The 26903-nt window shown below is 40.7% G+C and overlaps 1 protein-coding gene across 3 annotated transcripts in view; it reads left to right on the top strand.

The window, feature by feature from the left end:
* The window catches only part of KATNAL1 (katanin catalytic subunit A1 like 1), a 39601-nt gene extending 13486 nt beyond the window's left edge, over positions 1-26115 (top strand). For all 3 annotated transcript variants that reach the window (XM_034073338.1, XM_005149782.4, XM_031049577.2), the window contains exons 4-12: positions 4178-4338; positions 6299-6458; positions 13281-13405; positions 13903-14008; positions 18793-18951; positions 19812-19938; positions 20829-20963; positions 23267-23393; positions 24889-26115. In XM_034073338.1, the coding sequence (XP_033929229.1) occupies positions 4178-4338; positions 6299-6458; positions 13281-13405; positions 13903-14008; positions 18793-18951; positions 19812-19938; positions 20829-20963; positions 23267-23393; positions 24889-25087 (1299 nt within the window). In that variant the 3' untranslated portion in view covers positions 25088-26115. The remainder of the gene's footprint in view (positions 1-4177; positions 4339-6298; positions 6459-13280; positions 13406-13902; positions 14009-18792; positions 18952-19811; positions 19939-20828; positions 20964-23266; positions 23394-24888) is intronic.
* Positions 26116-26903: the final 788 nt, after the last annotated feature.

Genomic DNA, 26903 nt, shown 5'->3' with positions numbered 1-26903 from the left:
CCTTTCTGACTGTGGCCACTGGAGCAGGAGATTTGATGCACTGTGCTTTTGCTTAAAGAGTAAAGCATGATTTTTGCTTTTGTTTTAATTGTAAACCCATTTCAGTCAATTTTTGTTTCTGTTGCTTTTGCATCACACTTATTTTATTAACATTCCATAGGTTACTTCATGAGTAATTAAAGAATGTACTGCAGGTAGCTCATGAACAACTGTGATTCCAGGAGCTGTACTTCGATTCCATGGGATCAGGCTGGGTTACAGGGCATCCATTTTGGGAATGGTTTAGGGAGTTGTTATTTTCACTTTAAAAAAAAAAAGGAGCTTGTTGAATAACTATCACTAATTACAGGCAGTAATTTCAGGTTTGGTAAACACTTTTATAGAAACTTGATTGTTTTTGTTCCAGCATGATATAATTAAAAAAACCCTCAGCACACATTGTATTTACCAAGGTACAAATACCATGCTTATTGCTGTGGGAAATTGTATAGAAGTACAAGCTCTGGCATAGCAAATAAAAGCTTGTGTTGTCAAAGCTACTACAGTTGCCAGATTGTGAAATACAGAGGAACTCCCTGAAACGGGTTTTGGGACTACCACTAAGAAAGACTGTGCTCAGCTCTTGGTCACTGTGTTTTATATCCATATGGTAATGCATTTTCTGCTTGATTATTGTAAATCCTTAGGACTGGACTGTCAAAACAAAGCCATGGGGCCACCCCCTGGGCTGAAAAGCTTTTTATCAGGCTTTCCAGTACCACCCAATGCTCACAATGCTGCTTCTGTGGAGCAGGTGCTGTGACTGGTAGGGGTGGCTTGTGTATCACAGTGTGGCTTTGGGAGCAGGCAACTTCACACAGTAGCTGAATCCAATTAACACCCAGAGAAGCCAAACTCTTCCCCACTTAGTCTTCCCTCCACCTGCACCAGCTTCTCTCCCTCCTCTGCACCTTGACATTCTTTTTCCTGGGATTCAGCTGATCACAGGGTAGTAAGGAAGTACAGCTTTCTAGTTCAGTCCTGTATTTTCTTTTTACCCTCCTAGGCTAATTTTCTGTTTTACTAAACTGGATTGCTGTACTGTGATGCCATAATTGCATCCAGAAGAGCAGTGGCAGAATATGGTTAGGTAGAAAAAGTGATGAGGAGTGAGACCTTCCTAGTTGGCAGTGATAAGCTATTAGCTCAACTGTCTCCTGAAACGGCTTCAATATAGATAACCTAAAGGGAAGGGTGTGATGGGGGGCAAAGAGATTTGGTAAGTCCAGACCAGTGATTTTTCTGTTTGCAGCCTTCTGAGGTTGCCTCAGAGTAGCACTGATCACTCAAAGATGCTGCTCAGTCACCTCTGTAAGTCACACCCCTTCTTGGCTCACATCTAGATTGTTTCTCAACTGCAAGGAACATTTTTCTGCACCTGATTCATCTGACTTCGTTTCTTTAGGGCCTCTAGGAATTTACCAGCTGGTTTTCCTTTGTGATCCTGCTGGTTGAGTACACTGAGGGTTTTCTGTTGGTTGGTTTGACAGGCACTGGCTAAGCAGTAAGGGTGTGAATGTCAGAATTTGGTCTGCTTGGGTCTGGCCAAAAAATGGCCAGCAGTTGCTAGTTTTCAGCTTCCAAGGCATCAAAGGCTCACTTTCCCTCAGTTTCCAGATAACATCCTCTTTGCTGGTCTAGAGAGATGAGTAACAGTACTCCAGTCCTCAGTGCTAGCAAGCTGTTTTCCACCAACTTTCCCGCATGTGCTGGAAGGCTGATAGGAGGAATGCAGTCTGTATTCCTGGAGCACTGGAAGTGGCTGTCTCTTGCAGAGCAGTGCCCTGGAGGATTTATACTGTATCATTCCTTTGTACCTCACAGCAGCTGTTTGGCTGGATTTATTTTTGGACAGGAGGGATGTGTGTTAGACAGTTTGAAGGAACCAAGTCAGTAATCAATCACACTTGTAACTCAGCTAGAAGTTTCTGCACTGGGAGATGTGTCTGCTGACTGTGTGATGAGAAAGCAAAGAGAGCCAAGCAGAGCAGGAGCAATCCTGCCTAAGCTGGCTGTCCTGTGTCTCTGGAAAGATAGAGCTCATCTGGAATGAGCAAGAAGGCTGCTTTGCACTGTGAATGGTCAAATTCTTTCCTTTCCTAAGGCTCCTTTTGTACAGATATATGTGGAGCTTCTAGTGAAGTAAATGCAGCGCTGCAAGAGCTGTGCGGGGCCATGGGGATTTACCCTTTACTTTGCCTTTGTCCTTGCTGTTATTTTGCTGATGACAGTCACGTATATTCTTCTTCTTAAACAGGGTTTTAAAGCATAGAAGGTTTTCTTTGTGCTACTGAAACCTCCTAATTTGTCCTTGAAATGGGAAAATTCCTGGAAAATGTTTCAGAGCAGAACAATGCATTGCTGTGGGGTGCACCTGCTAGTATTTTAGCATAATTGTAGCTTCGAGAGAGAGTTCACATGTGTTTGTTACTGAGTGCTGTCAATTTAGTCGTTCATTCTTTTAGTCACCTTACCCATCAGTTATGTCAGATAGCGTTTTCTGTCTTGAAATTGCCCCACCAAATGTGGGGAACCACTGCTGCTGCTGTTTGAATATGTGGATTGGAGTGGGTGAGGAAAGACACCATTCAGAGAGAGGAAATGAGAGTGAAAGAGAGAAATGGTATGGGCAGGTGAAAATCAGGCTGGAAAGAGGCATACTTCTAAAAGCAGGCTAACAAGGCACAGCACACTGCATATGCCCAATGTGGTTCACTTCGAAACACAGAGGGAGATGGAAAGATCTTGAGCTGGTGGCCTCATCTTTTCACCAGTGAGCAGTGTTAGGAGCACTCAGAAGATGTGATGCTGTTTAGTACTAGTTCTCTGATTTGCTGCTGTTACAACCTGAGCAGACAGACAGGATTTGCAAACCTCCATTCCCCTGATTTTCTTTATTTACTCAGGATCTGCAGAGCAAAGAGAATATGGTCATCAGGCAACACTGTTGACATCTGCTGATACTGTCCTTAGTTGCCTTTCTCTTATTTGCCACAAAGTGAAGTCTGGTTGCAGCATTCCCAGGCAGTGTTTTTCTTAGCTCTTTTTCAGATGTACGCATGACCTGAGCAGAGCTGGGTGCCTGGTTTCTTTCTGTGGCTTTCTTGTAGGCTGACTTCATAACCTGGCTTTTGATTCAGCCTTGCAGTGCATCCTAGTTGTAGCCTCACTCAGTATTGTGCCTGGTGCCAGCCCGCAGATATCCTCACTGTAATGTTTCTTTACAAGAGCCTTGTAGAGCCCACTGGATGGAAAGGTTCAGGCTGTCTCTGTAGCTCCAGCTGTTAGCCCACAACAGACAAGATTCACACTGGCCTAAGCTAATCCTAGCTGCAAAGTGCTAATACTGATTTCCAGGCGTGCACAGTGATGCATGAATTAGTTTTAGCTGTGCACCAGCACTTCAGTGAAGAGTGACATCTGGGTGTTATGACTCTCAAGCGGGTAAAAACCAAAGTGAGCATGGAAGTTGATCCCACAGGATGGAAAGCATTGAGTGACAGGTGAAGGACTGGTAAGATGCAGTACAAGCGCACTTGGGTGAATCCTAAGACATCTTAAGCTAATGAATTGAAAGCTTATGCTTCTGAGCAAGAATGCGCAGTACAGCTGAACCCAGGACAAGCTGCTGGTGTGTACTAAGAACTGATGACCTTAGCATATGCAATTTGAGCTTGTAGCAAGCCATATCACTTAAAACTTAACAAATTTCTAAACAGATTTTATTTTCCCAAGGCTTCATGGAAGAAAATTGAAAAGAACAAATATCAAGTAAATAATCTTGAAATTACTGCAGTAGTTCTAATTACTAGCTGTAAAAAACACAAATATGTGTACCTGTGCATACATGTCAACATGCACATGTAAATCTAAGCGTTAGCACAAGTTATGGAAGAGTGATCCCTGCATTAGCAGTCATGTCTGGTCATGACATTGACAAGCAGGAAGAGGAACCCAAGAAATGCAACTTTTTATGCTAAAGATCTGTTGTCAGCCTGACAGGTATGGGGGTTGTGAACAGAAGGTCTTGGGTGTCCCTACATTTGAGAGTACTGTATGTTTTGAGGTATTTTCTATGGCTTAAGAAAAGAAAAGTTTGAATTGTAACAATTTGTAAATAATATATATATTTCTCAAGGTCCGTCAAGAATTAGTTGAAGAATATGAACAAGTTAAAAGCATTGTGAACACTTTAGAAAGTTTTAAAATGGACAGACATGCAGATATCCCTGTATCCTGTCAAGATGAGCCTTTTAGAGATCCCGATGTTTGGCCCCCTCCTGTTCCAGCTGAACACAGGTAAGGAGGCTCAAGCAGAGTGTGTGGAATAAAGCTGGGTTGCCATAATTTCATGTTCTTTCTTGAATGCACTTGTAACGTGAAAATCAGCTTTCATTTACCCTTTGTCATTTGTAATAAAGAATAAATATAGTAAATTGGGAAGGAAAAAAGTAATTAAAGTACAGCTGGATTTATTGTTGAAGTTCTAAAGCAAGTCACTCCTTTATTCTGGTAGGACTGACTAGCTAAGTGCCTGCAACTAGCATGCTGAAGAGGTAAATGGACTTTTGGTGACACTTACCTTTCTCATGTGCAGGCAGAAAACTTCTTCGTTTCAGTTTATTTAAGCAGTTGAATTCACTGATGGTTGAGGAGCCAGTAAGGTTTTAGAACCTGAAGTATCTTCAAGGACATGGTGGCTAGAAATCACTCACTAACTACAGATAATATGACCTGCGTTTAATCCACTGGTTAATTTTATTGCTAAACTTATTGTGTGATACATGGTGTTTCTCTTCTGTAACGATCTTTAAGGTAACTTTAGTTAGCTAATAGTTTTCTCATAATGGATGCCTGTATATTTTCTGAAATGCCTGTTTTCACCCTAATAGAGCTTGGCACACGTTTCTGGAAACAACAAATCCAGTTTAAAAGCAAGATTAACATTTATCATGCCAACATTTTTCTAACATTATAATAGTAGGGATTTTAATGTGTGTATACTCACATAAGCAAAGGAACAAAGTAAAATGAGAGCTCTCAGTAAACAGAAAGAAGTGTTCTGCTACTATTCTGGCCAAGTTTATTTGTAAATTTATGTGCTTTATTGTTATCAAATGTCTTTGCTTTAGAAGATACCCTAAGAGTGTAAGTGTAAAATAATATTAATACTAATTACTTTTGTGTGTGTTAGGAATGGTTATTAGAATTTTTGTGGTAATGTTTCATGAAGTGCAAGATGTATTTATTCTTACGTCTTTCTTGAAGGTAAAGGGCCAATTGTTCACCTGCTTTTTTTAAGCTGAAATTGAAATCTTGTACGCAAAAGTAAGGAAAACTAGCCCCTCTTCTATGCTGTTATGTTTGATGAAAATGTATAAAAAGCAAAATGTAGCAGTTGTATCCACAGTGCATTTAAGTATATATTCTTTGTAAGCCGTGTTCCGGGATCTTTTTTTGGAGTTTGCAAATTCTGAGTTACTCAAAGCAAGGATCAGTAGAAGATTGAATAGGGGAGACTAATTCAAGTTGGGTGATGTTCCTGCCAGCTTATTTTAGTTCTGTATGTCAAGTCCAATCCCTAGAGCAAAATTACTGTGATACCTCTCTAAAAACCAAATTCTTTCTCATGCCACTGCCAAGTTCTCTTTGACATTGTGGGTGATGCACACAAGTACAGGTGGTTGCAGTTGGGCTTTGTTTGCTTTTGCTTTCTAGGCAATTTGTACATTTTGACATTTTCACTCAAGGGAACGAAGTCAGAGGTAGGAGGATTGTTTGAAAATTCTCCCTCCTTTGTTTTGGGGTCTGTCAAAGCTATTAGACAACTTTTATTATTTTTTTCTTAAGCCACAGATGTTGTGGTTGCGTTGAGCTGGTGCATATGAATATAGCCCAACAAAATCTCCTGTTTCGGAGTCAGAGGAAACTACTATTTGAAGAATTACTAAATTGTTTCTTATTACGTGTGTGTTGGTCTGTTGTAAGATTGGGTAGGAGTACTGATCATTGTTAACTGTCTTTTTTCGTACTGTTGGAACTTTTGTTTTCCTTCTGTATTTTTTTCTTACTTTGGGTGTCGGACAGAACCGTAACCACATTGCTGTATTTGCACATGTAGGGAGGTAAGACTTAGGGGCTTATCAGCTTTAGTAATAAATCACTGAAGGAATTAACAATGTATTAGAATCCTTCATTCTAAATGTTGCTCTTTTTTTGCTGTTTCTAGCATGTTTTCATTGTGGTTGCTTATTGTTAGGGCTCCACCTCAGATCAGACGTCCCAGCAAAGCTTTGAGGAAAGAATCACCAGGACTGCAGCCCCGTGGGCCTGCAGGCAGAGCACACATGGTGTCCAAGGGCGAGAAGCCTGCAGGCAGCCGCGAAAGGGAATCTAGAGCTAGAGGAAGAGATGACAAGGTAAGAAGTGGGAAGGAATATGTGAGGGAAGAGTTATGATGCAGCAGGTGGCAAAGGGAAGCATTTTTAGTTTTAGTTATTTAATACAGTTAATAATAAAATGCCACAATAATCCTGTACAAGAAATCTTGGTGCTTTCCTCTTGCCTCATAGACAAAGCATGTATCATGGGGATATTTACTAACAAATGACACCAGGTTAAGGAAGGTTCTGTCATGCTTTCTCAGTCTTGATTTGAGAGTTTTTGATAGGGATAGGGAGCAAGCAGGTCTATTGCTGAGGGTTTCTTATCATCTCAGCCCATGGGCTTGACTCTAATCTGTCAGTGTCAATCAGGCATTATGCCCTTGAGTTCCTTCTCCTGTTGTCCCTCATCCTGTGTTTTGGTGGGGGTTTTTGTTTGTTTGCTTTTTTGTTGTTGTTGTTGGTTTTATTTTTGTTATTTTTGGGTTGGTTTTCTTTTTGTCTTCTTTAAAGGTTTCCATGTAAAAAGTGCAAAAATGAGATCAGTGCCCTTTCTAGACTTTAAACATTATGAATAAAGTTCCACAGTACCATTGCCTCTGCCATACCATAGTAAAATGTAGGTGTTCCTAGAAGTCCAGGAAAGTTCTGTAAATGCACTGATGCTAGTTAAATCTGTGCTAAATTATTTGAACTTACATAGTTGAAAATTATGTGAAGGAGATGTAGTAAAAGCAAGCTCTTGGCAGCTTTCATTTTCTTTAGTTTATGCAATGATTTTTATTTATTATAGTGTTTAGGAAGATGTTTCTTGGAAACGCTTTTTTTTACAAATAGAAACAAAGAAATAAATTAGAATAAATTGGAGATTCTTTTCTCTGAAGACCCATGAAAAACAGGCAGCGCTGAAGTCGAAGAGAAGGGGAGAGAGTGATTCACTATCAAATAGTGATGTCAAAGACAAGACTGTTCTGTGGCTCAGAAAATGTCTGTGTGCAAACTGCTGTTTCTGAAACACTTGTGTTTTTAAATTTAACTGTGGAGTCATTGCCAGGAACCTGAGGAATCTGTGTTATAAATGATACAAGTCAAGAGGGTACTGAAGCGGCTTTACTTTCCTGACAGACAGAGATATGAGAAGCCTCTTCTGGTGGGTGGACACAGTATTGTACAGATCCTGATAGATGAATAAGAAAATATTTAGGTCAGTTTTCTTCCAAATGAATTTGATTAGTTCCTTCATGACTTTTCTGTTACAGGTTGATCCTTCACAGTGCAAAAAGGGCTCTAAGATACACCTTTTCCATCATGAATTGTTTTTATGATACACAGGGAAAGTATTAAGCAATCACAGCCCTTATTACCATCAGCAGGTAGGGCAAACACATTTTTAGCAGTGCCACTGAGTGACTGCACAGATGAAGCATTTTAGAAATCTCTCTGTCCTGGACTAGTAAGATTTAAAACAAGAAGTGTACCTCCTGCAACCTGTAAAAAGCTTGTGAAGATCTGTGCAATTATTTACAGTTCTACCAGCTATACAGGATTTGTAGTCATGGTGTGTGACAGGTTCACCACATGTGCTTGTATAAGGCAGCCTTCAAAGTCTTAACTCTAATGAGGGTGAACTCTGCTCTCAAAGCTTTCCGGTGATGGACATGATAGGGCTTTACTATAAGGAGCCTACAACAACATGACTTGTACAGTCCTTGCCTCTGGGAATAATGTGATTAGCAGCGCTACTGCTGTGAGGTGGAGGAAGAGTCATGAAGGTGTTCCATTTAATGTGGTACATTTTAAACTACTCTTATCTGAATATATTGGTCACTAGGTGGCAGAAGGAAAATACATCTACTCTTCAAAAAATACCAAGCCATGTACTCTTGGTTTCCCCTTTGTCTACCTACTTGGTGGTTATTTTAGTTTCTTTGGGGTATGTAGATGAAAGTAAATGACCCTGGGTTATCAATTTTCATGTGTTATATGACAATTTTTAAGAGATCCATGATTTTACTTTGAAGAAAATTTTGAATAAAAGAGGGGATTTCCACTTCCCAGGCATGGGAAGTGAAAGAAGTTAATGCAATTTTCTGTATTTTACACACAGGCACAAAAGCAGGTTTAACTTCCCTTTCAGGCTTATCCTTTCTTAGTTTGCAAGTGGGTATGTTCTTCAGCTTCTGAACTTAAAGCTACCTTTGTAGCCTAGTTATGTTGAATCAAAGAGGTTCAGTAACTCTTCATGTTCAGTTAAAAATAACAGGGCAAAACTGAAGCTTCAAACCAAGTAACCAGGTATCTCTTTTCTCACAGTAAATGGTTCAGCTCTGTATTTCTTGGATTTGGGGGATTTGGGTGCTTGGCTAGGGTTACTTAGCATCTGTAATGAGCTTGGGTGCCATATCCATTTCGTAAGATGTTGGTAGCAGTGTGAAAGGTTGTATGCTGTCCTAGCTATAGCATCACAGGGTAATATACATATTTATTTGTGGCATTTTTCAAGATAAATATAGGTATAGAATATATGTTTTAGAAGTGTTTTGCCTTGAGGCAAATGCCTTCTTTCACCATTTCTTCTCCCCAGACCATATAATCTTTTTATTCTGACAGTCACCATCTTGGGATAAGGGGTTTTAACCTGACTCTGCCTCTAAAATGACCTTTTGTAAAGCTATATAAAGTAATTTTGAACTGCAACCCATTGGATGGTGTTTATCCACTAAACCCTTGTATTTACTTGCTCCTTTTTCTAAAATACTGCATTCAAGTGCTTCTTCCCTCTTAGTTCCACTGGAAATTATTAGGCTTGTTCTCAGAGTACCTTCTGATGGATCATTGCCAAGAATTTTAGCCTCTGTTCAGTAGTTCAGCTTAAAGAGGCAGCATGAATGCTACCTGTATGTCTTTTACAAATTGCATAATACCATATCTAAACACTAGAACATTTTTTTTAGGAGTACTCTTGAGATTATTTTAGGTTGTCAGTGCATTTGGTGAGAACAGTAAATACTGCAAAGGATATGAAATAGCCAAGGTCTGTGCTGCAATAGCAGTGAAGTGAATGTTAAAGTCAATGAAGATATGACTTAAAAAAATGGTTTTTGTTTTTGCTTGATTATTCTGTTGTGTGTCATCAGATGTGAGATGAGGTAGTCACATTTAGGTGGAAGCATAGACCCCCATGCATTTGGATTGGAGGGCTGCATGATCTCCATCTGAGAATACTGAAACAACTGTAGGTGAAATTGCAGGGTTGGGAGCAGAGATTTGAGGTAAAGCTTATTTGGTCTGTTGTTTCTTGTGAATGGTGGGTTGTGTTGACTGTGCCTGTATTCAGCAGGGGAAAGGAAAAGACCTCCAGGCAACTGAAGTTGTTAATGTTATCTAAGCAGTGTGCAAAGGTTTAAAACGAATTTAGAGTAGGTGAAAAGTTAAAGACTTGGGACTAACTTGAAAGTGGAATAAAGTGATACATAATTTCTTAAACAAAGGTGTTGCCTTTGCCAGCACTTTCCTTAGAGTTCTAATTAATATCTTAAAGAAATAAATCTACCTGGATACTACATGTGAAGCAATTGCTAATCTAATTGTTAATCTAGTGAGTGTGTGGTGTAGAAGAATTCTAAAAGGGGGAAGAATTAGGCAGCAAGGGGAATGTAAACAGGTGCTACTGAATGAAAAATGTCAGTCAACTGGCAAAACATTTCTGGATTTCCTCAAGACTAGAGATTTACTCTTGTTTTATATTTAAATTAATGACCTTGGCATAAAAAAGGAGCATGCCCTAGTTAAATTTGCCAATGACACTGAGCTGGGAAACACCATCCCCAGAAGTGATGAATGAGGCTGTTGTAGAGGAGCAATTGGATGACTCTGTGCTGGAGGCATGGAAATGGGGTAATGTTCAGCAGTGCAGAGCAGCAGGCTGTGTACTTGGAGAGTAGAACAAGGATTCTGCTAGAACGTGGGAGCTCAGCAGTGGAGGAGAAGAGATATTTGAACATATCAGCAGGAATCATATCGAGCACATCACCTTTTCCTGGCATTGACGGGAAGGGCAGGCTGCTGGGGTAAGGCACAGCAGGTGCCGCCTTTGGCTTTGGCAGCAAGCGGCAGAGGGTGAACCTGGCCACAGTGGTTTGGTGTTTGTGTGTAGTAGGAAGAGCCTGCAGGAAACCATGATGTTTTCAGCACCCAGGTCTAGTGATTGCAGTCACCACAGTTATCCTATGTGATTGATCTATGTAAGGTGCCAGCATGATTTAGCTGTGGAGAGAAATGGAAATTAAATCCCAGACTCAGTTTGGTGAGATGTTACTGTTGTAAGAGGTTACCATTATAAGAGGCCCTGGTGAGACAGCAGCTGGAATATTTGGCATGTGTTTCTACAACTGAGCTCAAGAAAGGCATACAGTATTAGAAGAAGGGGGAAAAAAAGGGCTGCCCAGCCGAGCAGGTAAATGTGTTCAGCTTGTATTCCAACAGGAGACTTGGTTTGACAAATGAAGGCAGAGCATGTATGTGCTGCGAGTACATCAGAGTGGTGGGCACATCAAAGAGATAACTGCGGGATTTAATTCATGAACATAGTACAAGAGTAAAACACATTCATGTTGGAAATACAGTTTTTGTTCCAGTGTGTTAGTGCAGGTCTGATAGCTCTTCCTGATGGAGAGCCCAGCAAATTTCTAAACTTGTGTAGGTCAAAACTTTGCTATCTGAGGAGGTTACATAGTGGGATTGCCAGGGGGATGGGAGCAATCTTCTGCAGCCCTGTGTACCTCTCTGTTGGCACACCTTAGAGAGAAGCCATCACAAGCAGCTTTGCTTGAAGTTGTTTAACACCACGAGAAGAGACATGATTGAAAAATTACACTTACTCCTGCTGCCCATGGGATTGAGGTGACTTTCTTTTTACATTGTTTTTCCTAGTCCTGCTGGCTGAGGATTGCAGGTTGGACAGTTTGGGAGCAATGTTAACAATCTTATTACATTTGAAAACCGTGAATAGTTTAAATCTTGCTTTAATTTCAGAACTGAAAAACAAATAATGAAAGGAAACATTCAGTGTCACTAAATCTATAGCCAGGGTGATGCTGAAAGCACACCTCCCCATGTGCCGCCCTTTGGCCTCCATGGCCAAGCCATGCCACAAGGAGCAAGAAGAACAACCATCCCAGGAAGAGTGAGTATCCCAGCACCGGGTACTGGGATGCTGGGGCTCAGCTCTTCCTCCCCCCTACTGTTTCTATTTATTTTTTTTATTTACACCATTCCACAGCCAGGCTTGGTGTGGCCTCCAGTGCATGACTAGGACAAACAGTCTGTTGCAGAGGGATGGAAGTGTGCAGCAAAGACAGACAGCAAATACCTTTCACTTCATTGTCATTTCCCCTCCTTCTTTCTCTTTTTGTGGTTATATTTGGATTCTGTTTTCTGTCTCCTGAAATCTTCCAAACACTACAGGGCTTTTTTCTCCATTTCCATTTCTAGCGTTTTGTGCTAGACCATTACATTTTTGACACCAGCTTTTTGTCTGAACACAACTTTCAGCTTCATTTCCATTGCAAAAAACCCTGACCTGGGAGTACTACACAGCACAGACTTCACTTGGAAGCAGGAAATAAAAACAGTGGGAAGATGAAGTGCTCCCTCACAGGCCTGGTGGGTACATGGCGACTGAGAGGCGTGTAATCTCCACCTTTTTCTTTTTCCACTGTGAGGTTATTTGTGTGTCTCCAGCTGCCTCTCAGCCCGCCTTGCCTTTTGTCCAGCCAGCTGGGATTCTTTAACTTGCTGCTATGATAGTGTTTAGAAGCTGAGTTAAGAGTCCTAAAGTAGCTCTCAAACTCCTTTGGTAAAACAGCACAGCTACTTTTCAGGCACTGCTGAATGGTGCTGTTCTGCTGGGAGGGGAAGCGGTTTCCTTCTGAAGTGGGAGAGGAGGAGCGTGAGCCCTCATGCTTCGAAGAGAAAATGTTACTTCACTCCCAAAAGCTTAACAGCACTTTGGAAGCATTAACCAGGAGCTCTGGGCTTTTTGGGACAGAGGCAGTGTGTGGCTGGGTCACTGAATGAGCATTAGCATGCTGCAGAAATTACTGTAGTTCAAAGACGTCTGGGTGAGTTGGGAGCTTCTTTAGAGCTTTTGGTGCAGCCTTTAAATAAATATGACCTTTTAAAGCATTGTAACTGTTAATGGAGCTGGCCTGTGAATGAGGTGTGAAGTAGGTAGTTTGCAGTTCTGAACAGGAGAAATTGCTGGGCAGGATCATTTAAATATGGGGAAATAATTTTTTTTGATTTCCTCCATCAAAGACAATGGGTATAATCCTTTTCAATGATGAGGTGTCAGTTATTTAGCTCTGGCAGGTAGTGTGGCAGGTGTAGCATCCTCACAATAATTTTTGGATGCTCTGGTCTTCAGCCAGGAGTTAATATAGTGTTAATTTGTGATGCAGGCTGATTTATGAGGCTGTTCCTGCATTCATCCCCTTTGCTGGCCAGGAAGTGTGTCATTTGGTGTCTAAAGAGTTGTTTAAGGGCTTGTGAAGAGAATCTGGTTTGCTGCTTTAAAACCAACCCACCCACCCACTGACTGTGTTATGTAATGAGCTTTGATGGGTTTTTGTCACTGTGAGCTGTATCTCTGAAGGAAGCACAGGTATCTGGGGGAGTCTGTGGAGTGTGGGGTGTGAACAGTCAGGTTTTGCTGGGGTGCTGAGATAGCTGTGTTAAAGCTTGATGCCTTCATGTGACTTCCACAGAGGTGAACCAAACAATATTGCTAAGCACTGCTAGAAAAGGATATGTTGAAAGAATAATGTCCTTATGAGCCTGTATGACTTTCACTTCTAGGGCAAGAAAATACCCCAGGAAGTTGGTGATGGGGAAATTCCAAAATTTGATGGAACGGGTTACGACAAAGACTTGGTCGAAGCTCTTGAAAGGGACATTGTGTCAAGGAATCCAAGCATTCATTGGTACGAAGGATTTTCTCAATTCAAGTGGTTTTGTTAGTGTGGAGTAGAGAAATTGTCTTTCTTCTAACTTTTCAAACAGCGAGCTATCATAATCTTCTACAGATAGGCAAAACAAGGTCTTTTGGTTTTAGCAATTTATTAATTTGATGACAGTTAAGCTTTTGTTGCTAACTGATGTAATGTGCAGTACATCCATTACAGGTACTGCTGAAATGAAAGCACACTCCAGAGAACTTTAATGATACCGCTTTGGTGTTCACATTGTTCAAAACAATTTTTAATGAAGCAGCTCTGGGTAACTTGAGTTGAAAATAATTTTTTCCCTACCTTCCAAAAGTGGATGCAATTTTAGGTCACTGGATTATAGGAGTCTTCTCATGAGGCATATACTGGCATGCTAAAAGGGATGGTATGAAGGCTGTTCTGTTTTTCCTGTATAAAAATAGAAGAAATACTGTTGTACAGGAATCTTACACAAGTTTCTTCATCTTACACAGGGATGACATAGCAGATTTGGAAGAAGCCAAGAAATTATTAAGAGAAGCTGTTGTTCTTCCAATGTGGATGCCTGATTTTTTCAAAGGGATTAGAAGACCTTGGAAGGTGGGAATTTATTTGGTGTTTTAAGTAAATGGCAAGCTTTAGCTGTGTATGTCTGCTGCTGTAATATGTGTGGATGCCTGTAGCTGAAGACTGAAAAGGCAAATGGGAAAGATCAAGAATCTCATATGATTCATGGTCCTTTATAACCCTAAGTATTCTATAATTCTGTAAAATCTATTCTATGATTCAATTCTATGAAAATGCACTGAAAGAAACAGCTGGAAGTGTGTGCAGGCTTCACATTAAATAGTAATTCTTTTGTATTTACTCAGTCGTAGCTTGTTGACATTATTACACTTTCTATATGTCAGCCTGTACATGTGGGAAAACATAGGGTATATTGACAGAAGCAGAAATGCTTAACAGATAGCTCTGTTTAGGATTACGGTAGCCGCTCTTCAACACTTCATGGAGGAAAGCGGTCCTGTTTTATTCTGCATGTGCCAACTGTCTCAGACAGCAAACTGCAGGCTAGATCATGCAAGGAAGCAAGGAGAGAGGGGGCTAATCTGAGAGATGATTTAGCTTTGCAGTTACACTTACAGCTGGGCATAGTTACTGCTGGAGTAGGAGAAATGCCAGTGGGAGAGTGAGCTGCAAGAAGGGAAAAGGGAAAGTCAATTGAGCTGGCCTGGCTGATGGACCAGGGGTGAGCCCAGTCTGAGCCTTGGTTAGAGCTAAAAAGGACAAGGTGGGGGGAGGTTGTGGAGCATTTCTGTGAACAGAAAATGAAATTATCTTGCTTTTGTTGCAGAATGGATTGACACGAGTTTAGGGAATAACTAGTCACAGCACAAGGACTTTATTGTTACTGAGAAGGATTACTGGGGAAAAGAGACTGCTGCAAATTGTCTGTTATTCTGAGTCTGCAAGGCAACGGCGTGCTTAGGGAATGCTGTGTGAGTAGTTTCTGTTGTTTAGTATGCAGATTCAGCAGCATGTGTCAGATCATGTATTACTCGCAGACTTGCCATCTTTTCCTGCTTGGTCCTTGTATTTATTGGTTTATACTTAGGTCTGACCCTCAAAGCTGTCCTCCTCCAGCCTGAGCCAGTCCCAGATCCCCATTATTCTGCTTATTTACAAAACAAAGCCCTGCAGGAACTAATGAGTGGAGGACTTGTCATTCTTCGGGCTTGTGGTGTCTATGGACAATACAGAGAGGAAGTTGGAAAGAGTGGGAGCTGATAGCAGGAGCTGGGAGATGGCTGCTTGAGGGCTGTTCATGGAAGTTTTAGGGAGTTTCATGGGGGCAGCCCAAATGTAGCCCCAGGCTATATGGCCTTTGGGGTTTAGTGGTCAGTACCAATGGCCTGGAGATTAACCTAAAGGTTAACTGAGCTTTTGGCTTAGACAAAGCCTAGATAGAATGGGTTACAGGTGTAGGGTAAGATTTTAGTGTGTTTCGAACAGCTGAATCTCTCTTTTCCTCTTGGCATAGAAGTTATATCTATACCCTTATAGACTACAGGGGCCCTGTCTGTCCAGTCTTCAAGAACTTTTAAGGGAGTGAAGAGCTGCTATGTTTTTTCATGTATTAACATCCCTAGAGGTTGTAGTGCCCATCTGTCTGTTAGGCAGGCATCTCAGCAGACTGCAGGGGACATAAAGAGTGCCACTGGCCTTGTCTCTGAGCATTGTGGAAGTGGGTAAAGAAATAACAGCCTGGTCTTTTAAAGAGTTACAGTCCTTGTCTCTGTGTGAGATTATCATTTCCTACTGAGTGGTGTTGCCTCTGAAAATGAGGTGGTTGTAGCCATGGAAAAAATTTAAGATTATTTCCTCTCTTTAGTCTGCAATGCAGATTGATTTTTGAGGAGTCCATGAAGAGTTGTCATTGTTGGCCTTTTCTCTGGTGACTTGTGAAGCTGTAACTCTCCTGAATTTATTTTTCACACACAACAGCATGTATTTTCCCTGCTGTTGACCTCTGACTGTGCTACAAGGATGAGAAGTTTTGAAGGGAAGAGTGTTTCTTGCAGTAATCAGTATAGCAGCAGGCATTTGTTGAGCCTAGGCATTCAGGACAATAATTCAGGGAAAAGGCAGCCAAATCTGGTTTTGGATGTCCAGACTCTCCTGAGAACAATTCCCAAGCCCTCACAGTTTGTGCCTGCATTCAGAGGAGGGTGACTTGTGTGAAGCAGGCAGCTGTCTTCCTGATTCAACACAGTTGCTGTGTAGCTGCAGCCATGAGTTTCTGAGGGTCCATGGGTTTGCTCTTTCTTTTTTTCTGAACTGTTTTGTGCCAAGAAGGCCCAGTTGCTTGCTGTGCTTCCCACTGCTCTGCTAGTGATTGTTACAACAACAAGAAGTAACCCTGCAGTGATTTCATCAAAATACTTGCTCCCTGCGGTGCATTTCAGCTTCTTATTGAAATACTTTGGATTAACAGCCTTAGAGGAAGAATAAAGAAGTCTTTGTGTTTGTCAAGGATTTTAACTAGTGAGTAAGTGGCAGCCTCCTAGTTTGCAGAGAGAGAGAGAGAGTGCAGCTTGATCCTATGTATTTCTGTTTGCAACCATGCATATCTTGTTTTGCTGAGAACTCAAGTTCTTTTAACTGATATTAGTATCATGTTCATCCCCAGAGAGCTTGGTTTTCCCCTGTTTTTCCACCTGGTGCATCTGTGTTATGCATATATGTAATGCCCAGTATCATGTGCAATGTAGCGTTCACTGTAATAGTTGCACATGAGGTGCAAAGCAACGGGCTTTGAAAAGCAGCATAGAATCATAGAATAGTTAGGGTTGGGAAGGACCTTAAGATCATTTAGTTCCAACTCCCCCTTGCCTTGGGCAGGGACACCTCACACTAAACCATGTTACAGCCAGAATTTGACCTTCCATAATAATGGAGGACCAAAGCAATATCCAAAACACTATGTTAGTCTCTTGTATCACCAGGTCCTGCAGAAAACACAGTTTGTCAAACACAGGGGTCAAGTGTGATTTGAATTGAGGTACAGCTTTTTTAAAAATACTGAATAAAGAGAGAACAGTAAGTCATCTGACCTGCATATCACATTCTGAGTAATTTTCACCCAGTAACTCCAGGGTTGTACGTGCAATATTATTATATCAGTATGACTGTGCAGCAACTCAAAGCCCAGTATATGTCTGAATGTTCATGGGGAGAAAGAGTCTATTTAGTTTCTATGCTTGCTGCTCTACAGCTTAGGAAACCTTGGGCAGCCCTAGGAGTGACATTGGGCTGTTAGCTGTATGGATGTTGCGTGAACATTTCTGACTTAATTTACCGATGAATGTATGTTAAGCTTGCATTAGCTAAGTGTTAAATGGCAATAAAGGTATTAAGAGTTAATGGAAAATGGAGTATAGAGGGGCTATTGCTCTTGAATAGTACATTTTTGAATAATTGTCTTCCCGGTTGACTTGGTTTTATAGATCTCTTCCATGTCATTCTTTGTGCTTTTTGAAGTAAAATTTTGTGAGGAGCAGATGAAATCTAATTTGCTATGTGGCTTGCATTTAACAGATATTTTATTGCTGTGGCATTTTATGTAAGTTATTAATTGCAAAGCACATTATGATGTGCAATTCTAATTCTAGCTAATTTGATTACCCTTGGAACACAGTACAACTTTACTTTAGAAAACTCTTGTTAGCATGTAATAAGATCTTGCAGTTGGGAGGGAAGAAAAAAAAACCCAAGCTGCTTGGGCACTATATTTTCATTGTGCCATGCTTAAAATCACAATGCCCCATTATAGTGCTCTGCAGGCATGCAACAGCATGGCATCCCCCTGCAGCACTGCTGCTGAAAGGGTTGGGAAGACTATCCATAAAGATAACTGTATTTAGAAATATTGTCAAGAGTGATTAATCAGTCTCAGTGCTACAATCTTAACATGGGTCCTGAGAGCACTGTGTGTCTAGCTAAAAACCTGCTTGTATAATGATGGGTAAGTGTGCTGAGCTGCAGAGATGTGTATTCCTTACTCTTTCTTTCAGATAGACCATAGGTGGAAAGACAGCCTAACGGTGTGGATGCCAACCTGGGACTTAACAGTAATTCAGTTTTCTAATTTAAAGCTTTCTGAATAATCACTGAGGCTCAGATTAGGCTTTTGTGGGCTTGAGTGGTAGTCCACATGAGCCACAGTTGCTTATCTATGAAACAGAAATAGCAGTGTTCTTCTGCCATCCATCAGTGTGGTGAGGATGGTGTTTCAGCCAGGAATTGCTAAGATCCAGTAGTATGGCTGTAGAAGTACTGAGATGGAGAGATTAAACAGTATGACAAACTGCTGTATTCAGTGAATGCTCTTGTGCATACTTAAATGTAAAAATCAACCAGATTCATACACACAGATCATCAGGATTTTTTGGCAAAATGTTTTTCTACAGAAGGGTGTTCTACTGAGGGAATACAACTTTCTGCAAAAGTATTTTGGTTTCCTTAAAGGGGCCTTTGTTCCACAAAGAAGAATTCATTGTCTTCATCTGCCTGTGCAGCCCCTCGTGAGTTGGGAACGGCCTAAGTTCAAGTCCAGGCTGTGTCTGATTCAGTTTTCAATTCCGAGGTGATAGGTGCAGCAAGAATTACCAGGTTTGTGATTCAGGCTCCAGCAGAGTGGTAAAAAGAAGTTACAGAACACCTCCATGTTATTCTTAGAAATGGGATTCTTGTCTTTTTTTTCCACTGATGGCAATTATGTTATTAAACAATTTAAGTACAGATCTTGGATCAGACCGAGATGTAGAGTACCAAGTGCAGAGTTTCTTTATTTGTTGTTCATTACTTTTGTTTTCACCTTGCAGGGTGTGCTGATGGTTGGTCCTCCTGGCACTGGCAAAACAATGCTAGCAAAAGCTGTTGCTACAGAGTGTGGAACAACATTCTTCAATGTGTCTTCTTCTACCCTGACATCTAAATACAGGGGCGAGTCTGAGAAGCTGGTCCGCCTCTTGTTTGAAATGGTATGTTTTCAGTTATGTGATCTGGGGATCACTAAGGTGAGAAAGGACATCTCGTGGTTTCTTGCCCCTCCAGCAGCATTCTGGAAGCACAGAGTTCATTGAAGTGATGCTCCTTCAATCAGTTAGGAAAACATGATCTGTGTTTCCATCCTTTTCTGGCTTCTTGTTGAGGACTAAGAAGAAAATAGTTCACCACCCATGTTTAGCATTTTCTAGACTAAGCACAGCATTGTGACCTTAACAAAAATTCAGTTCTTATTCAGTTATGGACAGCAAGCCCGTAGGAAATAGATCTGAAATTTGAAGAAATTTGGAACTGTTATTCTAGAAGCAATACATGTTTTAATTCTGTTTCTGTTCTGAATGATGTGCACAAGCCTCTCAGTGAAGTTGTGGATGCAGTCTATCATGGAGGGGATGTGAAATACATTTGCATGTGGACCTATACTGGAGTCAGTCACCAATTTAGGTTCCTCAGTGCACCTCTACAATATTCTCAGTTACAGCTTGTCTTGGTTGAGATAGGCTGAGATCCCTTCCATCCTCTATACTTACTGCTCACTGACACAAAAATCTAGACATGAAAACTGCCTGTACTGTGATTGTGTTCCTTTTCCCTTTGCAAGACTGGTTGATAAGGAAGCCAACCAGCTCTGAAAGACCCCTGACTCAAGGAGTACAATTTTAAGTGTATAAACTTCAGCATATGCCAGACAGTTTTTGTAAATCAGGATCTTGAGTTATTTTCTTGTGACAAGCAGGAAATATCTGTAAGTATTCTAGTGGGACTGGGCTGTGGTCTGATGAGGGCCTGTCCTTGCTGCTGCAGCCCTAATAGTGATGTTTTCATTTGAATAAAGGCAAGGTTTTATGCTCCAACAACAATCTTCATTGATGAGATTGATTCCATCTGCAGCCGCAGAGGCACATCTGATGAGCATGAGGCGAGTCGCAGAGTCAAGTCTGAGCTGCTTGTGCAAATGGACGGTAACAAGTGTTTAGATCCAAGTTTGGGGCTGGGGTGCTGTTTCTTCATAGGTGGGGATGTAAGAACTTGAGCAATCTAGAAAACCTGGCTTTATGGAGAGGGGAAAAAGAAGGCAGGACTTGAGAGGAATGTATTTTTGCAGCATTTGAAGGCAGGTAACTGAAAAGTGTTTGGCTTTATTTTTTCTAAAATGGCCATTTTGATGGTAAGTTTAAAACTCTAAGAGACACAGACTCCAGAAGCAAACACAGATCTTTATTTTTAATGCAATTTAAACAAATTTCTCCCCTTTGCTAGAGTGTCCAACCTGGGGACTCCATTGTGAGATCTGATTTTTGCTGTATTCTGTGGTGGCAGCTAATACTGCCCTTTTAGTCAGATTTAGTACCTGGTTTGTGCAGCAGCACATAATAAGGATGACCATCTGAGGAATATTGTATAGTGTAGTGATTTGATAACCACCTCTGTTTTGCAGCTGCTGTTTAACTACTATTTATAATGTCCTCAAATGTGCAGGTTCACTGTGATAAACTCAGGGTAAGCAGCATTTTGCCTCCAAGTGATAATTACTTTGCAGTCCTCATTTGGGAGGCTGGGGAATGCTTCTTATTTCTTCTATGGCTGGATTTGGCAGAGATAACGTTTTCAGTGGGACTGTGTCATTAGCACTGTCAGAGAAAGCCATCCTCTGACTCAGCAAAAGAATGAAATGTCTCTGCTCTGTGACAGGTGGTTTTGTCACTCCTAAGCTGTGGGAAGTTTGGAAAGGGCCACTAGGACTATATAGAGCTGTTGCTTAGCTTTGACCACACTTTTGTAATGTTTGTCTGCAGCATTTCAATCAGTAAGACCTGTGAAATAAAATCACTCTGAACTATTGTGCTTGCAGGGGTAGGTGGTGCTCTGGAAAATGATGACCCTTCCAAGATGGTTATGGTGTTAGCTGCTACAAATTTTCCCTGGGATATTGATGAAGCTCTCCGACGAAGACTAGAGAAGAGGATTTATATACCTTTGCCCACAGGTATGTTTGCTATGAGCATTTTCCTTTAAAATGGCCTTTGCAAGACAAGCTTAGTGTTAATGCAGTACCACTGAGTTGAGAGGAATCTTCATGGTTTTGTGATGAGCAGTGAAATTTGGGGGTTAATCATTCAGCTGGGTTGCTTTATTTTTGAGGAGAGTAAGAGGGGAAAAAAAAATGAACAGCAACTACTTGCTTGGGAGCTTAACAACAAAGAGCTGCAGCATTTCATTGCAAGCCCATTGAAGGGCTCTTACATTTTGAAAGAGAGTTAGTTTTAATGAGCCTGGAATTATTTTAAATGTTTAACAGTCATTCCTTGAATGATCATCAAAGGCAGCCTTTGGACATGTTCACAAATACTGCAAATGCTCTCCATACTCTTGCAGACAAATGCAAAGAAGTGGATCTGTGAATTTTCACTTACAGGCTTAGTTTGCTGTAGATCGCACTCCCTTGCCTTTATGACTGTGCTTTGAGTCACTCAGAATGCAGCCGGCTGATGCCTTTCCTGCTTTAAGATGTCTCAGCTTGTATTGTCTTTCCTAGCTGTCATTCACCTGTCCTATTAATTTTGAGATTCCTATCCCTTGAAGTTTGCATAGCTTTGTTTCTTGGTACAGTGGATGCCTCATCTCCCTGCATGAGCACTCTAGATAACAAGATGCATGTTCATGGTGACAGCAGTTGTGACTGAGTTTAACAGGTATAAGGACACTTAATAGTTCCACAGCTTGTCTGTGCAGCTTACAGGCAGTAACAGCTCCTAATAGGATGCCTGTCTTTATGACCAATTAGTTTAAAATCCTATCAGCTCTTGCTCTTGTTTCTAATTAAACCAGATTGGTTTTGACACACTGTATTACACCCTGGACAACATACAAGGTGTGCTACAGTTTTATTTCCAGTCTGATGTTCTGTTGCATCTGTTCTGTAAATAAGAATGTCAAGCTGTTCTGGGCAAATCTAAATGATGCACTTATAACTGTTCTGTGTGATCTGATCTGGTCAGGCATTTTAATTGAAAAAGTGATGTGATATATATACACTTGTATATTGTGGAATTTGATGAAAGCATATATTCTGCTGTGTTTCATTTTGAAAATACTGCAAAGACTTTCTTAGTCCCATAGCAAAGATTAGAAGAATGTTCTTTGATACAAGATGCTCTCTGCAGGTATGCCATATGTACACTGTGCTCTGTAAATAGCAAATCTCCATTTTATAGCTAGTGCCAGTTGTGTGTGATTGATGACTATATTCTTGACAGCTCTGCAAAGCACACAAAACCAGCAGCTTTAGACAAATTTTCTAATTTCTTTGATATACTCCCTCAATTGAAAGAAATAAAAAAATAATTAGGAATATCAATAAATAAAACGTGGAAATTTCCTTAAGACTTTTAGCCTTTCCTACTGCTACTTCCTCTTTTGTGACTGTCTTCTTTTCTAGGTCATAAAAATTGGTCACTGTGGAAATAAAGATGCCAGGAGAGCATTTGTTCTCTTCTTTACCACCCTTGTGAAGAGTAACACTGAGGCCTAAGCTGTCAGATGTGAATTCCCTCTTACAAGCCTAGGTTGTTGCTTAACATCTGTACCCAAATGCACATACACACATGCAGTCTACAACAAAAATGGTTAATTGGCTGCATAAGTTTACCCAGCTGGTTATCAGTGCATGCACACTTCATCTAGGTCTGGAAGTGGAATACCAGGACACTTGTATTGTAAATATATTAATGTATGTTTACTGTATTAATGTATCTGTTTTCTATCAGGCTTCAGCAGCTTTCTTGGGTCCCAACTGAGTAAAGTGCTTAAAGATATACTTAAAGTTCAGCCTATTGTTAGCGGGTTTATGCTGTCAGAAGCTCTGTTAATAGAATTCTCATTGTGGTTCTAATGAAACTGTGTGAATAATATGCAATCAAACACTTGAGCAGCAAGTGAATCCAAAGGGATGTGAGAAGTAGTGGACATTTGTAGGATTGTGCTTTTGTGCCTTTGGGAAGTATGTGACCAAATGCTTCGTCATCTGAGATATAACAGACATTTTTAGTGACGTATGACTTTGGAAAATCTCTCTAGAACATGTTGCTTTAGTATACTGCTTTTAATAATATACTTTATAGTATTTGATTGTAGTATTTGATTGTGCACTTTACTGTGATTTGTTCTGTCTCTTTCATTTTCTCATACTAAATCCTTTTGTTTGTACTTACTATGAAAAACCTTAGCTGTGTTTGTATATTTTTTAGTGTTATTCTTGCAAGTCTTCAAACAAGTGTTTTTATATTGTAGCAAAAGGCAGAGCAGAACTACTTAAGATTAATCTTCGGGAAGTAGAACTAGATCCTAATATCAGCCTTGAAGAAATTGCTGGGAAGATTGAAGGCTATTCCGGTGCTGACATCACAAATGTTTGCAGGTATCTCATTCCCCTTATTTTGCAAATAAAACTGCATGGAAAGTCATTGTTTGCATTGTGTGATAAAAGGTAATACCCACTGTGGGTGAAGCTAACAGTGACTGTGTTTGAGGCCCAGTACTGGAACCATGTGTTCCTGTCATGTGGAGTGGTCTAAAGACCATGGAGTCTTTCTGTGAGTTGTGGTTAAGTATTCTTGGATCCAAAGATAAAAAAATTCTCTGCGCAAATCTTGTTGGCTGCATTTACTGCATTTGTTAATGTAGTACACAACAGGTTTGGGTTTATTTAATTTTATTTGTTTGCTTTTACATTCCATGAGTTTAAGAGCTAGTATTTTGTGATGCAAAGGAACCTTTCACAGAATACTTGTGTGGGGCTTCTATATGCTGTATGTTTGTACAACCCCCAGAGCAGCACAGTCTTGGTTTCTGTCTGAATCTTCTATGTGCCAGGGTAATACAGATAATTTCTAGCATTAGTATTGGATTTATTTCTATCCTGTTCCCACAGATTGTTTCATTTTTTGACAAATAAGCCTTTTCTGGTGTAGGGCAGGTATTTGAAAAAACTTATCAGAAGGAAGTCTCTGTCCCTTATGAAGTTAGGATCCCTGCCAAGAGAAAGTGATCCTTTAAGAACGTGGCTTGGGATGTTTTTATATTTCCCCTGCTGCTTTGTTGAAATCGTAAAATGACTCCATGGTTTTTAAAATTTGGTGTGTGTCACGCAGTGCAGTAGTTAAATTACCTGTTCTCCCTGAGGCCTGTGTTATCCCTTGCTGGGAAAAACCTGGGGAAAGAGAAAATGTAATTTCAGGCTGTATGTGGGCCACAGAGTGAGAAATGATCAGTGCTTTCCATGCCAGTGGGCCACGCTGGCAGCACCCGAGCTGGGGAGGAGTCACAGAGCAGGTAGAGCATGAGGAGCTATAGGCACTTATGGCCTCAGCCTTGCGGGACCACATGATGCTCATGTCTCACGCCTCCTGCACTGCCCTTTGCAGACCCATGTGCTATGCACAAGCAGGTAACAGAGCTGGGCTACACTTTCGGGATACATAGTGAGAAAAGCGTTGAAATTTAAGAGGATGGGGATGCAAAATTCAGGCTAGTTTGAAATAAACAAACAAGAAGTCTGAAAGTCTTGGAGAGCAGTTCTGGTCCCACCCTGCCCTTTCCTGCACTGAAGTTGTAAAATTTTATCTCTATGAATCATTGTAAAAGGTTTTCAGTTTTATAGTTTTAATTATCTCTGCACATTTACCATATGCTTAAATGGGTTTTGGTGCCAATGCATTCTTTACATTGAATTAATGTAGTTATCTGGGAAGATGGAAGCTAAGAAAGATGTGAACTGCATCTTGTAGGGTAAATAAATGCTCTCTTAAGTGATCCTGCCAGTGGTTTCTAGCAAGAGAATACAATAAAAATTCATAGGCTTACAGCACATGCTGCTAGCAGTTTAGCTCCCATACATTGTCCTGTATTTCCAGGGATGCCTCTTTAATGGCAATGAGACGACGTATTAATGGCTTAACTCCAGAAGAGATTCGTGCACTTTCTAAAGAGGAGCTTCAAATGCCGGTTACCAACGGGGACTTTGAGTTGGCTCTGAAGAAAATCTCCAAATCTGTTTCTGCTGCAGACCTGGAGAAGTATGAAAAATGGATGGTGGAGTTTGGATCTGCTTAATCTCAGTGACAGATCTCCGTTGCTAGAGTTTTATGGGTTTTGTTGTTTTACCTTGCAAAATGAGTTAGAAATCTTTTAAAGGTTTAATAAAAGGTTTGCCTCTGCCCCCATCCCACAGCTTTCTGGTGGCATGATCTTTTAAAATCCATTTGCCTTTAAAGGGAGTGAACACAGTAACAAGCCGATACTGTAAAAAATGTTTTATCTCTGAAACAGTAAAATAAGACAAACAGGAAGGGAAAAATTATACTTGTGAGGATAATCTTTTTATTTTTCCAATGAAGAGAAGTGTTACTTAACCTCCTCATAGTCATCTTTTATGGCTGGAATCAATAAATCAGCTGGGGGATGTGACTGCAGAGGAGCTAACAAGGGCTTGCTGTACACCCTGCTCTTAAGTGCTACATTTCTGTTCAGCTGCTGACTCTGCTCCATAGAATGTGGCATTGAAGTTACCGTTCTCTCTCTGTGCTTGGATATTCAGAGCAAAACCTGTGGATTAATTGGCATTACACAGAGGAAATAAGGATCAGCTTTCCATCAAGACGTGGGCTTGGCTCTCCTCGCATGTATACCCATTTGGAATTGATGTCACTTCAGGCTGGATTGATGTTACCTGTGACAACTTCTGATGCAAAGGAGAGGAAAATGATTGCTCTCAGTCTGGTTTATACTTGATCTCTGAACATAGTTTGTACCAGTTTGACCAGTAGGCACTTTGACTAAAGTTATGTCTTGCACTTTTATGCTTATGTATCATCCTTTGTGCTGTCTAGATATTATAACTATTAGTATTATTTAAGTACCAAGAGTTTAATACAGTAAAGACACTAATATCAAGGCTGTCTTTAAAACATGTAGATGTGGCCTACCACTTCTGATTAGACATGAACTCTTTCCTAGCCTTACTAGGCAATGGGGTTTGTACCTGTTCATGTTGTAGATCTGTTCATGCTTAATATTTTTAATGATTTCTTAAACATGTGTAAATGTTATTGATTATGGGGAAAATAATCTGTACAATCTCATTTGTGTTCTTACCTGTTTCTTCCTTTCCCTTGTATAAGTGCAGGAGTAAGAAGGGTTGGATTATAAACTAGCATGAGAAATTCTCTTTCTAGAGTATAACTGTCATGTTGACTATATGAGCTTTTCACAAACCTGGGCTGCAAGTCTGACATATGAAGGTTTCCAGTGACAGGAATGAGAAGAGGGTCAGATTTACAGAGGAATATACAAGTGGTCATTTTTTTGTGATTTTGCAAGGTAGACCTGAAGTATCGTGGTGGATTTGAGTTGCTGTGCAGTTTGATAGGTACTCTGCCTTTGGCTCTCTGCTGAGACTCCTAGTGGCATAGCCAGATGTGGCAAACTGGTGTGAGAGAACACCTCCACTTGAATGGGAGTATATCCTTGTTTGCTCCTTGTTGCTAGTTCTTGGAAGTTCCCAATAATGCCAGTAGTTCAGCACACTGGTCTCTTGGGCCATGACATGTGAACCACTAAGGCAAATGCTGCTCAAATATGTTTACTGTTCAGTAACAAGGACTATCAGGATGTGTGCATGACAGGTCTGCAGCATCTATCTAGTTACACAAGCGACTTTTGGAGCTGTTTACCATTGCTGCTTTGTCTCTCAATACTCGTTTTTCTTTCTTTCTATGTGAAGGCCACATCTCTGATCCTGGTTTTATAAAGGGCTGCCCCAATCTGCATGGAGAAACAGCATGGTGGTTCTGTCAGTCTTGCATTTGACACAAAACTTAGTCAGGGCTTTACAAGCGTGTTTCAGTGTGGCACTCCAGAAAAATACCTT

The sequence above is a fragment of the Melopsittacus undulatus genome, chromosome 2 (assembly GCF_012275295.1).
Source record: "Melopsittacus undulatus isolate bMelUnd1 chromosome 2, bMelUnd1.mat.Z, whole genome shotgun sequence".
Taxonomy (NCBI): Eukaryota; Metazoa; Chordata; class Aves; order Psittaciformes; family Psittaculidae; genus Melopsittacus; species Melopsittacus undulatus.
Note: the sequence above shows the minus strand (reverse complement) of the source record. Positions and strands in the feature narration are given on the sequence as shown.